The 22,027-nt window shown below is 41.3% G+C and overlaps 1 protein-coding gene across 2 annotated transcripts in view; it reads right to left on the bottom strand.

Moving 5' to 3' along the window:
- kcnd1 (potassium voltage-gated channel, Shal-related subfamily, member 1) overlaps window positions 1-22,027 on the bottom strand; it is a 73,411-nt gene that overhangs the window by 5,929 nt on the left and 45,455 nt on the right. For both annotated transcript variants that reach the window (XM_074644860.1, XM_074644861.1), the window contains 2 exons: window positions 3,131-3,293; window positions 1,689-1,772 (listed from right to left, as the gene is read on the bottom strand). In XM_074644860.1, the coding sequence (XP_074500961.1) occupies window positions 1,689-1,772; window positions 3,131-3,293 (247 nt within the window). The remainder of the gene's footprint in view (window positions 1-1,688; window positions 1,773-3,130; window positions 3,294-22,027) is intronic.

The following is a 22,027-nucleotide window of genomic DNA, read 5'->3' as shown; positions in this document are numbered from 1 at the left end:
AAGAAATTACAGACCGCAGAACGCTATGATTGACCAACTAGAATCAAGAATTCAACACAGCCGTGTAATAATAGATGATAACGGCCTTCTCAGCCTACTAGTAGGTGTAGCAGGCCCTTTCTATCCCATATCTATGGGGTTGATAATGCCCATTCAATCAGCTGATGACATTCAAAGCGGATGGTCTGTCTGTCTGTCCGTCCGTCCGTCTCTGGCTAATGGATCAAACCAGGTTCTATTGTTGTGTTGCCAAGCTGCTGTTAGGAAACAGCTTCTCTGATGGACTTGTTTATTGGTTGAGCTCCAAACTGCTGAGCCAGCAGCTCCTTATCTGTCTGTCTCTCTATGTCTTTGTCTCTCTGGGTCTGAACCTTGTCTCGTTTCTGTTATCCTTTTGTTGGCTTCTACTCCCTCTCTTCTTCACGTGGTCCGTTCTTAAGAAAAAAAAGTCGATTAGATGCTTTTACTTCTAGTCCTAACGGGAGGACCAAATATGCATCAGACAGCTAGGACTGATTTCCTACTCTGAGATAAATACGGGACCAGACATGCTCATATGTCTGACGGAGTATGAGGGCCACATTGAGGAAAAATAAATAAATTAATCTGAGATTTAGAGAATAAAGTCAGAATCAGAATCAGAATCTTGTTTATTGCCAGGTTTATCAGGTATACACTAGGAATATGCTTTGGATTGTTGGTGCAAATAAGCAGTAAAAATAGCGATGGAATAGTTAGTCATAATATTATGAGAATAAAGTCATAATATTATAAAGTAGTAATTTTGTACGTGTTATTTTAGAGGGGAAATAGAGCAGTCTGTGAAAATGAGGAACGTGGAGCATCTTGTGAAGTTATACTTTAGTAGGTTTCACAAATAACCAAATACTTCATCTTTTGGCACATCAGCACCACATTATCATCCGTATCAGGACCTTGAAAAGATTGTGCAAGAAACGGCGTTTATTCCGAAGAAAGAATCACACGGAACGGACCTGATGGGGAAATTACCTCTTTTGTGAAGGAGGAAATTACTTTATTCTCGTAATATTCCGACTTTATTCTCATTAAATTACGACTTTTTTTCTCGTAATATTATGACTTTATTATTGAATATCAGATTTTTTTCCCCTCAACGTGGCCCTAATACTTCGTCGTACAGTATGGGACCACTTTTATCGGGAAGGAAGTGACAAACATCATATTTTGGTTTGAGGACATGAGGAACGGTAACGTGACTCTGTCAGATGGTTCTGTGTAACAAACCATCTGACAGAAGCCGTCACTGGAAACTGTTTGGAAAAGGGCAGACAATTTAAAAAAAATACTTGGCAGGTGATTGGACGAACCATCAGTCAATCAAACTAACAAAAGCGAAAGCCATACATTACCATACAACTGATGATCTGATTCAGAGACCAGCACAAACCAACTAGAGGTTTGAAAACACCCTTCGACAGTCCACCTCTAAATACATCTCTCTTTCTATCCATCTGCCTGCTGTCTCTCTCCTCACATCTCTGTCTTTCTCTCTGTCTGAATCTGTCTTCCTCTCTATCTGTTCTATCTTCCACTTTCTTTCTCTCTCCATCACTGTCTGAGTTAACTGGACTGTAATCCACCCTTCCTGCTCGATAGTGAGAAACTATCGACTCTCAGTGTTCAGTGTGTGTGTGTGTGTGTCTCACCCCGATGGCTCGGTCTTCTTTGTACTGGAGGAAGGCGTTGGCTGTTCCTTTCTTCGCCATGCGGATCCGAGCCATACGCACTTTCTGTCGGAAAGAAACACACAGGAAAACAGCACTGTCAGCACATCACGCTAACACACCCACACACCCACAACCCACACACACACACACACACACACACACTGTACAGGAGCACTGAGGTTAAAGTGAAGCTGTCAGACTTCATCTGTCCTCTGGTGAATAAGATTTATTTTCTGTAAAGCTCCAGTTTTAAAGCTTAAAAGAATTGCACAGAAATGTATATTTTTTGTTGTGGGTTCTTCTGAATGTAGAACATTCATGTGGGGGAAAAAATGTTCAGATAGACTTTGATTTCAGCGGATTTCTGCCTGCGTGAATACTGTATATGTTTGATCAATGAAATCCTTTGTTCCAACTGATCACCGTCATTCTGGTTAATAATCAGCCATGTGCTTCTGTTTGTTGTGCAGAGAGTGTGAATTTTCAGAACAATGGGCGTTTGTTTTCCGGCTGTCAGACTTTTTTCGGTCCTATGGGACATTTTTCAGATGTGTTTGGGAATAACAACAGGCCGTTCCCTTCTCAAGGGGCCTGGATGATTTTGCATCCAGGATGGACTTTGAGCTGATTGAAGGATTGTAAAAAACACTCTTAACATACCTCACACCACAGGAATATCTGGAAAGATAATCTTTAGAACCATCAACAATCAGGGCTTTGCTGACAGTTGTCAGGGGGAATCAGGACCAAAATCAGCCTGATTGTCGTGGTGTTTTCTTTTTTTTTATGGTTTTAAAATAGATTTTTTTAATGCCAGAATCGATATATTTGCTTCATTTGAGTTTATGTGGAGGTAGAAGGAAGTTACCACTTTTATTGTTGTAGTCTGAGTAACGTGACGTCATATCTGTTCCGTATCCTTCAACCAAAACAAACCGCAGCCAGCCGAAACGACAAAGCAGAAAACGGCGGAGGATCTGCGTGGATACTACCTGCACCCTCACATGTTAAATCCAAAGTGGTAAACACTACACATACAGTAAAGTATGGAAACACTTTGGGTTTCACACATTGCAAGAAAAGCAAAGCTAGACATCACGGCTAAAGCTGCATGCTAACTCTGTCACGGACAGGAAACGTAATTGTATTGCGGTAACGTTCGGTCAAGCCGGCCGTCACTCTCATCTCCGTGGTCAAATGGGCCGACGCTACAACTGTAGAGCACCCATATACTGACATTTATATTAAATGCATTCAAACGGCCCCGACGCAATAAATCATAATATCGAATTGCAATACTTAAAAATCACAAAACATATCGAATCGGCACCCAAGTATCGTGATAGTATTGGATCCGGAGATAGGTGAATCGTCCCAGCCCTGACTGCACCTTTACTTCAATAGAATCGGGAGAGACCGACCTGCTGCGCTCTCATCTTGTCCGCTCTCTGGTTCTGGTGGTAGATCCGGCTGAAGTTAGACACGATGACGGGCACCGGCAGGGCGATCACCAGCACGCCGCTGAGAGAGCAGATGGAGCCGAAGATCTTCCCCGCGATGGTGTTGGGAACCATGTCACCGTACCTGCAGGGAGGAGACATCGTCACATCGTCAGTCAACATGCTGACCAAAACCTCTCAAACATGACTATGGCGCTAAATTTTGGCGAGGAAAAACTGTCATGGCCATTTTCAAAGGGGTCCCTTGACCTTTGACCTCAAGATATGTGAATGAAAATGGGTTCTATGGGTACCCACAAGTCTCCCCTTTACAGACATGCCCACTTTATGATAATCACATGCAGTTTGGGGCAAGTCACAGTCAAGTCAGCACACTGACACACTGACAGCTGTTGTTGCCTGTTGGGCTGCAGTTTGCAATGTTAGGATTTGAGACAAAGAAGACAGACAGACAGACAGACGGATAGACGGATAGAGGGATAGATGTAATTGTAAATGCGGTACAATATATTACGGTATCCCTGCTGCAAGGCTGTTTGTGCACACACACACTCACAGGTTGCTGGTTGTTGCCTCGTGCTGCCTTCACCTTTCATCGTACAGAGCCATAAATCACAGGTAGTGAGACGAGGAAGACGAGGAGGAGGAGGAGGAGGAGGAGGAGGAGGAGGAGGAGAAGGATATTAGGGAGTGGGCAGGAGGCCAGGACGGTTTGTGAGATTCTGAGATGAGGAATCACTTCTTAGCTGCTGATCCACATTTTACTGTACAACCCACTAAACAGCAACAACATCAACGTCAGCTTCAAGTGTGATGCTTCACTTCACTTCACATCATTTTTATGTTTGCATTATGTTTCACAATGACAGGAAACAGCTGATCCCCGCTCGTAAACTTTAGCGTTGAGACACCAATGCTAAGATTTGTGTTTTCTTATATTCCCATTACTTTCAGATAAAATATTAAAGCTGCAAGCAGCGATGAACGGGCCCTCGCACATTCATGCATGTCGGGGGTACTGGCGGGTTGCCGGTCATCGCGGCCAGGCACAATGAAACAGGACCTCTGCTGAGAGCAATGATGCCTCTCTCTACTGTCGACGACAAATGGTTCATAAATTATGAAAGGGGGCGTGGCTAACATGTAGGGGCGGAGCTATGAGTCTGTATTGGCATGTAAATGACCTCATGCCTGGACCGTCATCATGGCTGAGAAATTTGGAGCAGAAGGCACAACTGTTTTATGGCAACAGGCGCCTTTTCACCGCCACGCCACGTCACCAATATATCATGAAAACGCAAATGTTTGATAACTTTTAATCACAAAGTTCTTTAGATGACATTTTGAACAGGTAAAAAAATGTTTCATTAGTTTGTGATTAATCATGATTAAATATTTCAATCGACTGACAGCCCTAGATTCCCTCTGAGATGTAGTGGAATGGAAATACTCAAGTACTTGAATGTGTACATCAGTACAGTTCTTGAGTAAATGTATTTAGTTACATTCCACCACTGGTTTCATAATGATCAGGACTTTATAGGTGTGATTATTTCAGGATAGCAGACTTCAGTGATTCCTGGTGATCTTTATGATGGAGAGGAGAGCCAGCTGGAAGCTCCAGATAACAACATGAAGTGATATATCATTCCTAATAGGGACAGTGATGTTGGTCGGACTGAAGAACTGCAGTCAGGCGTTAGTCCTGTACTCGAGGTATTTGCTCCTGAAACACTGTTTTATTAAAGTGCTCTGGAAAGATAACTCAATCTTAAATCTCACAGTTATTAAGTATTGTTTTGCTTTTACGCCTACAGTATATGAACCGTCTTAACTTTCCTGGGGATTAAATCATTCATTTTACTTTTCCATTTTCCTGGAATGGTGTCCGTCTCACTGTGGAATTAAACTCTCTATATTCAAATATGTAAATCGTGTGAGAGGCTGAATAGTAAAATCAGATATGCAGGTAATGAAGTGCAGCTCTGCTAGTGCACCTGCTGCAGTGGATTATGTCTGAGTCCGTCAGAAATAAGGCCACGACCCCGTCTGCTGCGTTAATGCTCATATCTGAATATCTGAGAGGTAATTTACTCTTTTTTTTTTACTTTGAAGCTGCAGTAATTTCCGAGTTGTGCAGCCCGGCCCTGTGAACACGTGTTTCATAATGAATCTCCTGTCAGAGTCGATTGTAGTTCTTGTCTTAATAAATTCAAACTGCATTTATAAACATTATGCATTACATTTAAATCCATTCATCTAATTGATAGGGATTACTCTCTGCTGATGGATTTGGCTTTTACATTTGATCAAATCCTCCATAACTTAATTTACATTTACATTTCTACTCTGAATTAAAGGTCCCATATTGTAAAAAGTGAGATTTTCATGTCTTTTATATTATAAAGTGCTATATAAAAATACTGTGAAAATATCTATGGAGAAATACACACAGCTCGTATTCAGAAACTGTGCGTTTAAAACAAGGCCGATTTCTGTCCATTTGTGATGTCACAAATCTACAATATTTAGACCATTTCACAGTTTTAAATGTAAACATTCTGACTATGTCCTAGTTTATTTACGGTTGCAATTTATGTGAATGACATCAGCTGACAAGAAGTAATCACGGTCCCAAACTGTTGCCTAGCAACGTAATTCTGTTACAATTCCGTTGAAATGTGCTAAAACGGAGCGTTTCAGACGGAGGGTAAATACAGGTATATTCAGGCAGACAGTGGGAGGGAAATAAAGGTTTTTTGAACATTACAGCATGTAAACATGTTCTACTAGAAACACAAAATACAAGTATGAACCTGAAAATGAGCATGATATGGGACCTTTAAATCACAGAACTTGTTCTCCTGCAAGCTGAACGTCCTGAATTTTACTCTCTGTGCCTTTGAGCAAGGCACAGAACCCTCGATTCCTGTCCACTCACTGGATCCCAACATCAACAGGACAAACACCAACATGCTTCGTTTTCATTTATTATTTTCCTAAATCATGTTTTTTTTGTGAATGTCAATCAAACTAGTGTTCGGTTGTTTTGATTAAATATCAAAAATGTTAAACTTTCCTAAATCTTTTTTTTGTCAGAAATGTCAGAGATTTTGTCCGTCTAAAATAGAAAGATTTTATAATTGTCTTACCTATCCATAGAGACCAAGATCATGAATATAGACCTGGTAGTTGTGGAGCTATTCTTTATTTATTTTGGGTATGTCTGTCTAGGCGATTCACACCTTCTAGTACCCTAGGGCTTAAGAGGTTAAAGGACAGGTTGATATTTGTGAGTCTGTATCACTCCCAATGTCTTGTGGCGTGAAAAATTATTGGCTGCTGTAATTATCAATTTTTTGAAGCAGAATCCAGTTTCTAATCAGTTTTATCAAATCCAAGTCGTCTATTTGTTTATTCATCACTAATTCAGGCTGCTGTTGTAGCTTCTGGCCCTACTGACGGCTGATAATGACGGTGTTCATCAGGTGGTATTACCTGATGAACGTAACAGCAGTGTCTGGGCTGTTACTTCTCAGTCAGTAAAGTCACTGTGGAAGTTTACAACCTATGAAGCACAAGGTCTATAAACTGCAGGCTAATGAGGCTGATGTTCCAGCTGTACTCGGAGAGTTAACAGCTGGCAGATGCTCCAGTCGGCTGTCTGCCCGTCACAGCTTCATTCATTTACATTTATACGTCTACATTTACATTCTGAGCTGTACTCACAGGGCTGTCAGCAGCTCCGTCTTCTAATACAGCACCAGAAGTTGGGAAGTTTATGATTTTGCCCTTCATTTGTTTGTTTTTTGAGTTATTGTCCTCATCTATTATGTTGCGTTCATTTGCATATGGAAAGTTCAGAATATGAAACTTCTGAGTCGGTTGCTGTTGCTTATAGGTGACATTTCCTCAGACAAACAATAATTAAATATTACTTTTAGGGTGGATTTAGTAGGATTTAGCTGATGATTATTGCTAAACTGTTATCTATCCTGGGCCCGACTGCTTTAGCGGCCAAACTGACCCGTTAACTGTTTTAGCAGCTAAACTGACCCATCAGCTAACCAACACAACAGTTTGAGCTGCTGAACTGACTCGTTAGCTAACAGTTTTAACTGCTAAACTACGGTGACCATATTTTCAAACCCCCAAACCAGGACACTTAAGTGTACCGCACGTTGATGCACACGCGTTCGTACGGGCACGCGCTAATATGCATGCACCATAGGTGTTTTCATCAGGACGGTATTATTATAGGTGGATGCATTAGAGGCTGTGACAATCATGACTCATCACATTCACTTTCACCCCCTCTAATCACAGGGCCATCCCCTTCATGACGCACTGACAGTTTGGGAGTCCTGTAGAGAGTTTCCCTCAGAGGAAAGATGTTGTTGTCTGGGCCTACTTACATTATTTTTAAACTTGTTTTGTCTCAGGTTATTATAATTAAAATTGTGGAGCTCAGACGACATTTTGGTCAGGATGGAGAGTTTTAGGAGGAGCGAAATGCCTGTTGATGCGCAGAAGGAACTGTGTAGAATAATGAATCAAAACGACACGTTTCATGTGCACATAAGCACGGAGGGTTCTGTGGATCAAAACTACACTAAATTTAACCAGCGGATATCTGTTGCATCCGTGCGTTATTGTGGCTTGACAATGTGCAACATCACTCTCTATAGAGACTGCAGCGGTGCGCTGTGCTGCCTCTCTGTAGACTTATCTCATGCGCACAAATTAATGAGTGGAACATGATAAACGTCTATGTAAGTATGATATTATTTGAATTGTGGTGAAACCCGGGAAAATTTGTTAGTGACTGATGAAAACCGGGACATTTAAGTGTTTTACAGAAGTGTGTCGGGACTCAGGACACGTCAGCTTGAAACCGGGACAGTCCCGGACAAATCGGGACGTCTGGTCACCGTATGCTAAACTTAGATAACCTGAACCAAAAGTTTTTAGCTGCTAAACTGACGCGTTAACTAACAGTTTTAGCTGCTTAACCGACCCATCAGCTAACTGTAACACAACGGTTTTAGCTGCTTAACCGACCCATCAGCTAACTGTAACACTGGATAAAAAAGCCTGAATAACTGAGAAGAGCTTGGAGAGAAATAATAGAAGTAAAATATGAGGGAAGTGTCAGGATCAAGATCTAGGTCCAGTTGATGTTCAGGGTGGATTCAGTTAGCGATCCAGCACAGATTCATCCCGGCTGTTTGGCCACAGTCTGACATCTGCGTCGATTCTTCTGAGCGCTTTTGCCAACAATTACAGATGACTTCTGCTCCACTCGGCCCTCTCTGTTATCCCATTGATCTGCTCCCAGCTGCCAATATGGCTTCCTGCTGAGGACGCTGTGAGGTCCAGTAAAACTGACCCGAGTGCTTTCATCACACAGCGACTCTGAGCTCCCACAGATCCAACACACTCATTCAGCAAATTACTGTCAAAGATCCACTCTCTCAGGCGTGGAATTACAGTAAATTAAAGCTAGAACTAAGGGTGACATTAGGGTTCAAAGCGTCACACTGCTGGTTTTGCATGTTTTAGCCCATTAACTGCACATCACTTGTACTCAGGTCTCATCATGCAGGCCATAAGACTGCTGAACTCTTGAGCTCATCACTTGTCACTTTACCTTTATATACTTCACATACTGTTTCACAAACTGTTACACGTCTGTGTATCACGTCTGTATGTGAGGAAAGTCACATGTCTACAAAACGTTGTATACATTGATTTTCGTGCCACAGGAATCAATGTGAGTGTTTAACTGAGGTTTAAAACCTCCTTCACATTGATTCTTAATATTCATCCAGAGCAGCTGTGTGAGTCTGCACAAAAATAAAGGTAGAAGAAGAAAAGGAGGTCAAGAGTTCAACCAATTACTGCCGAGACCCTCCCCCCCGCAGGCCTGCAGGCATTCACCACACACACAGACATAAAGCATGATGCATGTTCACCCTCCTGACATAACCCCCACACATGTACAGTAGTGTATAGCTACTACAGTATACACTACTGTATATACACACACAGTATATACAGCCTAGTAATACAGTAAACTCACACACACAAAGTCACAATGAAGCCTGAATATATTTAACCCATTCAGACAAAAACATGACTTCATTGATGATATTCACTGACCTGAAGTGTTACCCCCCACTTCACACACACACACACACACACACACACACACACACACACACACACACACACACACACACACACACACTCAAGCTAAAATCTCCACAGCGACGTGATGTTCAGTATCCTTGTCGACAGACTGTGTGATAATGTAATAACTGTATATAACGTTATATATGTCATAAATACTAATTATTCATTAATTGCCTATAATGAAAATGAGATTGTCAATAATGACCACGACCATGCATACACACAAACCGGAGCATCCTGGTCGTCACAGAAAATCAAAATCAAACAGAAATGTGATTATAAAATAATAAATAACATTTCTAATGCAAATCAAACGAAGGTTTAACCCTAGAAACAGTCTAAGTAGTATCATAATATGACGAAGAGTTGTCTTAAACCATCAATATAACTGATTTTTTGTATAATAAAGATGCTATTTGTAATGTTTGGGACCTACTCTCTGGCTGTGGGGGGTTACCACTGTATTCTGTTGTTCAAGGTTACTCTGAATGCATCTTGTACACTGTTCGCTGCTGTGACACCCAATAATAAAGTTAATCCTCAGGGAAGCACATTGTAATAAAACTGTTTATCATTGTTATATATTTTTTTGAACACAATAATCGCACCATGAACATCTGCAGCAGATGTTCAACCAGCAGAGGTCAGTAAAACTAAGCTTTTCTACTCTTTAAAATGTCGGAGGTTGTGACTGCAGAGAGGTGATTAAACCAGAGTGTGTGTGTGCGTGTGTGTGTGTGTGTGTGTGTGTGTGTGTGTGTGTGTGTGTGTGTGTGTGTGTGTGTGTGTGTGTGTGTGTCTGCTAAAGTTAAATAATGGATGGCAGCATTAGGAGGCTTGTAGCTGGTTAGTAGAGAGACGCAAGGAGGATAAAGTTTAGATTCTCTACATCGCTCTATACATTTACTTCCTTCCTCTCTCGTGTCCTCTCTGTTCTCTCCTCTATCTCCCTCCCCATCTCCCGTTACTCCTCCCCTCTCCTCCCGTTTACTCCCCCCCCTCTTTCTCTGGGGTCATTATCTGCAGCTGCCGGAGCCAAGTCTCCGTCCTGCAGCAGGAGAGAGGAGGACAACACATCGAGTGGTAGCTTGACACAAAGCCAGGGGAGACAGGAGGAGATAGGGATGAAGAGGAGGACGGAGGATGGAGGGAAGAGGTTGGGCAAGGACAGACGAGAGGAAGGGCGGAGGAAAGGGGAGAAGGGGAGAACACAGAGAGGTCAGGTAATATCTTCATCTGGATATCGGTGAATCTGATGATAATCATCAGCGTGTGGAGTCAGTGGACAGACGGTCCAGAGTCACAGCCAGGAGGTTAACGGAGGTCAAGTCCAATTCTCCCCCCAACACACACCTGACACACTGTAAAAAATAAAGTCTCTAAAATGCTTTTATTATTTCTATTTGTCATAATTTATTCGGTTAACTTTTTAATTATATATTATGCTAATTCAAAATCTTCTCCACACTGCAGGACAAAATGATACAGCAATATTGTACTTTTTACTCCACTACATTTATCTGACAGCTTTAGTTACTTTACACATTCAGATTATTAAAAACTAAATATAATCAACTAATAAATGCTGATGTGTTATTATAGATTAAACTACCAGCAGTATATGAAATCATTAAAATGAGCTCCACCTTTTCCAGCAGCAACATTAAAGTGATGAACACATTAATGATCATTATAATACAATAATATAATATAGATTATTCTGCAGAATCTTTTACTTTTGGAAGTATATTTTGATGCTGATACTTTTGTACCTTTACTAAAGTAAAAGATCTGAGTACTTCTTCCACTGCTGTGAATTCACCTCACTCAGCTCTCATATTAGGATTTCCTGACTGAGTGTCGACGAGCAGAAAACTCCAGACTGTCCCTTTAAAAACCTGCGTGACATCACAGTCAGTCCCTCAAAGCTAAAATCCAAAAAGTAAAACAGAAATGGCTGAATGGAGCGAATACTGCATCATTCATCTGATCAACAGACTGACTCCTGATGAGCCTCTCAGCAGATACATGACCCTCTGAGGAGCTGGAGTCCACTGTCGTAATAAATAAAGGTTTTACAAAGAGGGGGGTGGAGGCGGGGGGGACTCCCAGGAGACCCGGGTCAGCCCGGTTATTCTGAGCCGTTCTCCCAGAACTTTAAATATTTCATGGTCAGGATTATGTCATCCTGCACCGAGCCACGATACAAAGACACAAAGCAGAGGGTGAGGAAGCGCTCACATCCTTTACTCAAGTAGAAGTAGTAATACTACACTATACAAATACTCTGTTACAGATTAAAGTCCTGCATTCAATATTGTATTACAAAATACAAAAGTATCAGCATCAAAATAAACTTAAAGTACCAAAAGTAAAAGTGCTCATTCTGCAGAATAATCTATATTATGTTATAATTATTGATGCATTAATGAGTTCATCACTTTAATGTTGCAGCTGGTAAAGGTGGAGCTACTTTCAGTTACTTTTCTGGATATTTTAAGAATATTTTTTTGATAATTTATTAATATTTTCTGATATTTAACTAATATTTTTAAGGATATTTTACTGATATTGTAAAAAAAATAATCTGATAATTAATGAATAGTTTTATATTCAACTTCTAATTTTATGATATTTTACTAATATTTTTAAAGATCTTTACTGATATTATACAAATATTTGTCTGATAATTTAATAACATGTTTATGATATTAAACATATATTTTAAAGATATTTTTACTAATATTTTTTTGCTATTTTACTAATATGTTTTTGGGATATTACACAATTTTTGGGGATATTCTACTAATATTTCTGGGATTTATTTGTTCATCACTTTAATGTGGGATATTTTACGAATATTTGTCACATATTTTCCTAATTTTATCAAATCAAATAAAAATAGTGGAGAAAAAATTTGCCTACAAAAAATACTGGAATAGAAGTATAAAGAAGCATACAATGGAAATGCTCAAGTAAAGTACAAGTACCTCAAAATTCAACTGAGAGGAAAACAGAGGTAAAGGAAAACAAAGATAAGGAGAGAAGCAACAATTTCCGAGTTTGCCTGAAAGCAGAAAGACCAACAGACGGAGAGACGGCCGTCTGCTGCTTCCCGATTGGAGCAGATAGGAATCCATTAGTACCGAGTCGGCCAATCGAACGCACAGACTGATCCTTATCTCCTACCTTTAATAGGGGAGCCAGCCAATCACAATCTAATAGAGGGACAGACAGCCAATGGTAATTAGTTTAAAGAGGAGACCTGGAAGGGCAATTAAACTGTTGGGTAATCCCTCCGATCAGAGAAGAAGAAGAAGATATAAACTGCATCAATAGTGTTTTATAGACTCAAACTGCAGCTTCAGATTGTTGTTCTTTAATTTGTTAGTTAAACTTTATGTATATCAAATATCTTTTGGAAGACAAGAACACTCACTAAAACAGTCGCAAATGTTAACATGCTGATGTTTTAGCAGGTTTAACGTTCAACATCTTAGTTAAAAAAAAAAAAAAAAACACTTGCTAGCGAGCGTTAACTAACGTGTTCAGAGAATTATTCTGCCTCCACTTAACGCTCTGCCCAAAATATACCTCATCATGGTAACTAACAGGAAAGAGGGCTATAGGCAACCAATCTAAACGCTGACGGTGTTATTATTTTATAGCCATATTGTGCAACATTTACTTCATAATGAGAAGTTAAAGCTAAAAACTGGTCTACTGACACTTTAATAAAATAAAATAATTTGTGACATTCTGACTGTGGCTCTGTGTTAAGGCATCCTCAGCTTCAGTTTTCTGATGCAGTGTGAAATATTTAGTTAATTTAAAAACGGCTTAAAGGAAAATAAAAGGGCTTATCACTCCGCTCTGTTGAGTCTCCTCTTCTGCCTCCAAACTGTCTGAACTGGGATCGTTCTTCACAAGGACACCAGTATCGACCGGACCAGTTTGATCAGCAGCTCAGTTTGTTTTTCCTCTTTGAAAACTTCTATTCTGGGTTACAGCAGTCTGCTAAAAGCCTCCCTGCTCTCCTCCTCTTTCCCTCCCACCTCCTCCTCCTCCTCGTCTTTCCTCCCCTCCGTCACCTTTTCTACCTTTCCTAAATCCTCAACTCTTTTCCTCTCCTCTCCTCTCCTCTCCTCTCCTCTCCTCTCCTCTCCTCTCCTCTCCTCTCCTCTCCTCTCCTCTCCTCTCCTCTCCTCTCCTCAAGTGTAATCCACTTCCATGTTTAATTGATGGAGGGATGATGAAAGTTGCAGGAGGAGGGATGGTTGTTCCATGTTTTCTCCTCCTCTGGTGAAGGAGATCTGACTGAAACTCTGCCTCTGTCTCCTTCCTCTCTCTCATCCTTTTTGTGTTATTGTATCCTTTGTTTTTCTATTCTTTTTTTTTATATCTTGTTGTCGCTCCTCTTTATTTCACATATATAATCATGTTTCTAAAGGACAGTTCAGATGAAAGATTAACACCATGACGAGACAAGAGTATAACCGTCCATCTCCACAGTTATATCACAAGCTGCTGACACTCCCAGATGGATTGACGGATCTTTAAATACAGAGACGAGCTGCGACGTTGTTCCCCCCTAAGTGGTCGCAAAGATATGAGATGAGGTAGGAAAGCAGAAAAGAAAAACTGCCAAACGTCTGTCACACAAAGTTTTTCTCATTTTCTGGTGAGTAGATGGATAATTTTATCTCTTCAGGTCCACAAAAGGTAAATTAAATATTCTCAGAATGAAAAGTCAGGCTTCAACTGAACTGCTCTATGTGCAACCGGTGAAAGTAGACATTGTTTTATCTTAAAAGAGCACTCCACTGGTTTATCATCACACTCCTAAAACACTGTCAGACTCACGTTGGACAGTTTAGGACAAAAAAGGACCAAAAGTAGACCAAAAACTACATTACCCACAATGCAACTCATCCTCCAACAGTCAATTAGGATTAACCTCCTGAGACCAACCGACTTTACTGTCTTTCAGAGTAGGGATGTCACGGTACCAGAAATCTAGTAGTCGATACAAATACCAGTGAATTTCCACGATTCTCCATACCAAATTCGATACCACGGTAAAAACAAAACAACAACAATAAATCCCCTGTACTGTAATTCAACAGCCGGTGTGCACGGAGCAGCGGCGCCAGGTAGACCCCCGCAGCGGAGCCTCGCAGCAAAATCGCAATCGCGGAAATTTTCCTCACCGTCACATCACTACCAATGACCATTACAGGCATCGTACGGTACCTTCGGTACTGTAGAAAAAGAGTACCGTTACTTTTTTAAAATTTTGGCATCGATTTGGTACCGAAATATCGGTTATCGTGACATCCCTATTTCAGAGGCTGTAGCAGGTTCAGTTTTAGAGCTAGAGTGAAGGTACCGATACGAGGAAAAGCTGGCATTTTCAAAGGGGTCCCTTGACCTCTGACCTCAAGACATGTGAATGAAAATGGGTTCTATGGGTACCCACGAGTCTCCCCTTTACAGACATGCCCACTTTATGATAATCACATGCAGTTTGGGGGCAAAAACCATGCACATTTTCGCCTATTCTAAAATGGTGCATTTGAATATTTCTGCATTCTGGGGTCCCTAAACAGTCTTGAATTACATAAATTGGGTATTACTGTAAAGCTGAGACTCTTGTGGATCCAATGAGCCCAACTGTATTCATGTGTGATGATGTTAGTCCCCATAGACTAGACTATAGATAGACTATTTCTTTTAATTTGACCTCACTGTATAAAATGACCTGTGGTGACCTCTAGGATAATCACAGCCTCATGAAACTTTACAGCCACAATCTAGAGACCTAGAGCATTCAGAGGATGGATGGTTTTGCTAGCTAGATTGACAAAAAGTTTTTTTTTGAGCAGTTTACACAATAGAAGTGCTCGCCATCCAATCGCTGAAAAATGCAATTCTTGCAGAAATCTCCAAAAGTTTTTTATACCAAATCACTTGTAAATAACACAGTAATGAGTGAAACAATGAGTCAGCATAAAGACTGCAAGTGTAAATACCTGAAAAATAGCTTCTTCAAAAACGTGCTGATTGGGACTTTAGTGGAATAAAATTGAATTACAATAAACTAAAGGGATTAAAAATGAAAGGAAAGGACAATGAGTGAAGACAACACAAAAGAAAGGAACCAAAATTAAACAAAAGAGATGATAAGGAACAAACAGTGACTATGCAAAAAAGAAAAGAAAGCAGGCAAATTAATGGAAAGAATGAAAGTCAGAGTCACAGTGAGTCTATTTTCAGCGAGACCCACCAAGAGTGGTTATTTAAAGCTGCAGTTTTTCAGGTTCAAAGAGTCTTCATAACTGTATTGAATTCACCTGTTAAAAATATTCTACACTGGTCCCGTCTGGAAACAAAAAGTCCTCTACAAACTGACTTTAAAGACTGACTGTGCAGAAAATCCTCGCCAAGCATCCCGTCTCAGTGTTGGTTTCTTTTAAACCAGCCCAGTCGCACAGCAGTTTGTGAAATTGTCACAGAATTTAACATAGAAAAAACATAGAAAAAAAGGTAAATTTGTGTCTATGTACACAAATCAAAAATATTTCATTATTTCAGGACTGTGTTGTTTAACCATGACTCAACATCTTTCTCCATCATTAACTACGCCCTTTTAGTTGTAATTTAACCCTCTGATACTGTAAATCATTTCAACTCATATGGGTCATTTTGTTTAGGTATGATAACTTGTTGTCTTGTCACATGTGCAGAATAAAAACTCCTACATGAAGCTGCTCATTAATTTTAGCTTAATGTTCAGCCCAGTCATGTGATCTGTAAACTGTCCCCGTTGAGCCTCAGCACTCTGTTTTGTTCCTGGATTTTGGACCCCAGAGGTTTACTGTCACCAAAACCAGCTCAAACATATGCAGCATCATCTCGTACGCTGATGACACTGCCCGGTTTGTACCAGCAGAGTCAGCATACAGGCAGGAGGTTAAGAGTGGTGCATGTACCACAACTGGATGTGAATAAAAAGGTAAGAGATGATAATGGACTCGAGGAAGTCCAGACCACAACCCCCGCTGCATGTCAGCAGTTCTGCTGCCAAAAAAAACACACAGGTTTTTCTCGGTATGCACGTGACTGAGGACGTTAAACACACCGTCCCCTGATACAAAGACTATGACCTGGACTCGACCCTGTGATGAAAAACTCTCGATTGATTCGTCATCAGACCTGGAATATAAATACAAACTGAGGATCAATCTGACATGTGAGCAGGAGGCTGGCTAATATTAGACTAGAAACACTCTGAAACCAGCAGATCATTCCCAAAATAACACACTGCTGATGTTGTGCGTGTACTGGGCTGGTAACAACTGTACATTAAACATAAACCCTGGTCCTAGTGTGAATATGACCAGGGTTTACCAATCACGTATTAATGTTTACTGGTTTTACATGAGATGGAAGGTAACGATCGGAAAAACTCGAAACGTAAGCCACACTTCTTAAAAGTATATCAATCAATAAGAACAACCACATCAGTTTTTTTCCAGCTTGCAAACGCACACAATGGAATCACACACAAACAGCATCAGTTGATTCGATCAGATGATTTTTAAAAATGTATTTTAAAAGTAAAGTTTGCAGTAATACACAAAGAAAAAGTAATGATTAGAACATATTCTATTAAAAAAATCAATAAGCTCTTATACTGAACTATTTAAAGCATTCCTGACTTTGGTTTTCTTTTCTTCTCTTCTCTCCTCTTTTCTATTTCTGGCTACAAGAAGTTAAACCACAAATACACACACACACACACACACACACACACACACACACACACACACACACACACCCTGCTGATATTCCAGTATGAAGTACGTTTCCGCTGGTGAGATATCTGATCCATCAGTCACCTTTAAAGGATCAGATAATACAATACTCAGGTGTAATACAACAGCACTTGAGGTGTGTAATAATGTCTCTTTCTAACACGACTAATGGATCCGGTCCAGATGACCCAGACCGGGTCCACCTGACCTAGACCGGGTCCACATGACCCAGACCAGAACAGAGACTACAATGTAAATTAGCATTCTTGCTAACTCCGGCATATTTACATCTTATATTTTATACTGATATTCATTAACGTGCTGTGTCCTTTTTGTCCTAGAAAATAAATGAAATGTGACCCAAGACTGGAACAGACTCGATCCTACTGACCCAGACCGGAACAGTCCCGGTCCAGCTGATCCAGACTGGAACACACCTGGTCCAGCTGACCCAGACTGGAACAGACTTGATCCTACTGACCCAGACCAGAACAGACCCGGTCCGGTTGACCCAGACTGGAACACACCCGGTCCAGCTGACCCAGACTGGAACAGACTTGATCCTACTGACCCAGACCAGAACAGACCCGGTCCAGCTGACCCAGACTGGAACAGACCCGGTCCAGCTGACCCAGCCTGGAACACACCCGGTCCAACTGACCCAGACTGGAACATACCCGGTCCAGCCGTCCCAGACTTGAACACACCCGGTCCAACTGACCCAGACCGGAACACACCCGGTCAAGCTGACCCAGACTGGGATTCACACAGTCCTGCTGAACCAAACTGGAACAGACCCGGTCCAGCTCACTCAGACCGGAATAGCCCCAGTTCAACTATACTGTATATACTGTATACTGTATATACATATATATATATATATGTATATACAGTTTGCATTAACACACTGTGGAGTTAAAATAAATGGAGCCTCCTTTAACATTTAAAAGAATCCAACTCTCTTTGTTGACTCAGGCCTCAGACACGCTCTCTACTTTCTCTCTGTTTCTACTCCTCGTTCTTTTTCCTGTTTTCCTCCCTCTCATGTTCTCCTGTATTTACATCTCCACCGCCTCCCCATCTCTCTCTCTCTGTTATTAACTGACTAAACTCGGTTTGTTGCTGAGAGGAAGATAACGTTGTTTCAGAGCATCTCTAATGTATCTCATTTGTTCATTTTGCATAATCCACATTTCTGTGTTTATTTTTATCACACACGTATGCACGCACGTAGGTGACAGAAACAATCCATCTGTTTGTGTGTGTGTTTAAATATCACATGATGTGTGTTAAATGTTTCAGATAGTCTCACATGAAGAAGAGGAGAGGAAGAGAAGGGAGATGAAGAAGGGAGGGAAAGGAAAGAGAGAGTAAGGAAACTAAAAAAGGAAAGGAAAGAAGGGGAGAAGAAAGGAAGGAAGGAAGGACTGAACGAAGGGGGAAAGAGTAGATGGAAAGAGGAGAGGGAAAGGAAACAAGGGAGACAAATGTGGAGTAAAGCAGGAGGAGAATGAGGAAAGGAAGGAAGGAAGGAAGGATGAAAGAAGATATGAAGAAAGGAAGGACAAAATGGAGCTGATGATGAGATGAAAAGTTGGAAGGAGAAGAAAAAAGTGATTGGAGAGACAAAAAAGGAGGGATAAGGAGAGAAGGAGTTGTCAAACGAAAAGAGGAGAAATAAAAAAAGCTAGAAAAGGGGAGGAAGAGAGATGGAGAGGAGAACATGGAGGGTCAATAAGAGAGGGAAAGAAGGAAGAATGGGATAAAAGGAGGAGGAGAGAGTTGAAAGTTGTGTTCAAGAGAAGGGACGAGGAGGAAGGGAGGGAAAAATGGTGAAGAAGAAAAAGAGGAGGAAAAAGAGAAGAGACAAGAAGAAAGAGGAGGGAAAAGGAGGTGAGGAGATATACAAAAAAAATAAAGTAGAAGATGATGGAGGAAAGAGGAAGTATGGGAGGAGAAAAGGAAAAGAAGAGGAAGGGAGAAAAACAGGACAGGAGGAAGAAGAAGAAAGATTTGTTGAAGAGAGGTGATAAAAAGGAGAGGAAAGGAAAAGGGGGAAAGGAGGAAAATGGAAAGATGGAGATGTCAAAGGAAAGGAGATCAAAATAGAACAGGGAAGAAGAGAGGAGGAATGGGAGGAGGAAATGGAAGGTAAATAAGAGAGGGAAAGATGGAAGAATGGGTGAAATAAGAGGAGAGGGAAAACATAGGAAGGGAGGGGAAAGATGGGCAGAAAGAAGAAAAGAGGAGAATGGACGATGAAGAGAGAAGAAGAAATGAGCGTAGATAAGCGAGAAAAGTGAAAAGAAGGGAGTGAAAAAGGGAAGGAGAAGGAAAAGTAGGATGGGAGGAGGAGGAGGGGAAGAGGGGAGGACAGTGCACTCAGACACTAAGAGGAAATAATTGATGAGAGGAAAAGTTCTCTCCTCCTCAACTCTCTCTCTCTCTCTTATCTGTTTATCTGAGCCTCGCTCGCCCAGACAGAGCAGCTGCAGAAATTAGGGTCAGGAGAGAGAAGGAGGGAGGGAGGGAGGGAGGGAGGAGGAGGAAGAGGAGGAAGAAACAGAGAGAAGAGAGGAGGTAAGGGAGGAAGAAACAGAGAGGAGGAGGAGGAGGAGAGGAGGAAGAAACAGAGAAAAGAGAGGAGGAGGAGGAAGAGAGAAAGAGAGGAGGAAGAAACAGAGAAGAGAGGAGAGGAGGAGGAAGAGGAAGAGGAAGAAACAGAGAGGAGAGAGGAGGTAAGGGAGGGAGAAACAGAGAGGAGGAGGAGGAGGAGAGGAAGAAACAGCGAGAAGAGAGGAGAGAAGGAGGTGGGTGAGGAAGAAACAGAGATGAGGAGGAGGAGGAGAGGAGGAAGAAACAGCGAGAAGAGAGAAGAGAAGGAGGAGGAGGAGGTAAGGGAGGAAGAAACAGAGAGGAGAGGAAGAAACAGAGGAGAGAGGAGGATGACGGGGGCAGGTAAGGGAGGAAGAAATAGAGAGGAGGAGGTCAGGTGAAGGGAGAAAAGAATGGGGGATGGAGTGAGGAGGACTGAGGGAAGAGAGAGAAGAGGAAAGGAAGGAAATGTTAAAATGTTATGAATTAAAAGAAGAGGAGGAGGAGGAGGAGGAGGAGGAGGAGGAGGAGGAGGAGGAGGAGGAGGAGGAGGAGAAGGAGGAGGAGATAAAGAATGGGAGAAATTACAACAGAGAGAGCAGGGGAGGTAAAACAGGGAAAAAGGATGGAAGGAAGGACGGAGGGAGGAGGAGGAAAGGAATGAAATAAAAAAAATGTAGCAGGATATTAAAAGGAAAAAGGGAGGAACAGTTTGAGACCCGTCCACCACAGAGAAATCCAGCTGTTGTGTTTACATGGTAACCCTCCCACATCTGGAGGGGTTCGGTTACTCTTTAAGGACGATAAACTGAGAGGAGTGATGATGGTTGGAAAGAGGGCAGAGAGAAGGAGGGATGGAGAGGCAGAGACAGGGCTGTGGATGGAGGAGGATGAGGAGGATGAGGAAGATGGAGGCCTGAGTGGAGCAGCAGGAGAGATTAAATGACGGAGGAGGAAGTAGAGAAGGAGGGCAAGGTGTGGACAGATAGATGGTCCCTGCAGAGCGTCCAGTCATCTGGAAAACTAGGACACACACACACACACACTTTGGTCTACAGTTTTCAGACTTTACATCACACACACAGAGAGAGAATCCTGCCCTCTGATTGGCTGGCAGGTGTTTCTGGTGAAAGTAACCTGACCCAGGGTTAAATTGTACCTTCAAATGAAACTGGTGAACTCGTGTTTACAACACGGGAGGTCGTGTACACGATATACAGTATGTGGCGTTCAAGTGGTTAAGTCGTGAGAACGCTGCTGCTAAGCAACGTAAATATTAACGTTACTGTCGGCGTCTAGAAGCCACAGAGGATAACAATTTAGCAAGCTAGCAAGTAGTTAATATAATGCAGGAAATGCAAAGACATAATGAAAGAGGAAGAAGATGAAGCCGATGGGAATAGGGGTGTAAGAAAATATCAAAAATATCGAATATAGCGATATTATGTTTTGTGATACTGTATTGATTCTCAAAAACACTATAGATTTTATATAATTATGTATAAAAAGTTAGTTTAATAAGGGATAACGTACAGCGAGAAGAAGAAACCCCGAAAGGGCGATGCTGCTGCTAGACCTCGACGTGAAGCGTAGGGTCTCTCATCGAAGGGGTTTCTTTCACAACAATGACCCGCTAGCTTTACATTATCCCGCTTATTACACGGCTACTTACTGAAGAAATCAATCATTTGACACAAAAACGGTCCTCCAGAGTTTGAGATCAGAACTGCGCCCATAGCAACGGTCTGCTATAAAGAAATAACAGACCGCAGAACGCCGTGATTGACCAATCAGAATCGAGTATTCAACAAAGCCGTGTAATAAATGCAAAGATTAATTCTCACTCAATACTTTATGTGATCGGCAAAGAGATGCGCCCTCTCAAAGTAGTGCTTTGATGTTGATGTTACAGAGACTGTGATGTTGATCCCACTGTTCTGATTGCGGAAAAAAAATCTATTTTTTTAGTCAGATTTCATGCATATGGCGGTGTGTTCTTCATATATGAAAGTTTTCTGAAAATTTGATTTAAAAAAATCGCAGTATATTGCCTTGCTTACAGTATCGCAATGTATCGCGATATATTGAATCGTTACCCCGGTATCGTGATACGTATCGTATTCGCCAGATTCTGGGAATATCAACATTTTCCTCAGACATATAAAATTACAAAAAAAAACATTATACAACTAAAATTACAATATATTAACTTAATCTGCACCGAAAAATGAACCTCCATGGCCTCTGCCAT

The sequence above is a fragment of the Sebastes fasciatus genome, chromosome 8, assembly GCF_043250625.1.
Source record: "Sebastes fasciatus isolate fSebFas1 chromosome 8, fSebFas1.pri, whole genome shotgun sequence".
Lineage (NCBI taxonomy): Eukaryota > Metazoa > Chordata > Actinopteri > Perciformes > Sebastidae > Sebastes > Sebastes fasciatus.
Note: the sequence above shows the minus strand (reverse complement) of the source record. Positions and strands in the feature narration are given on the sequence as shown.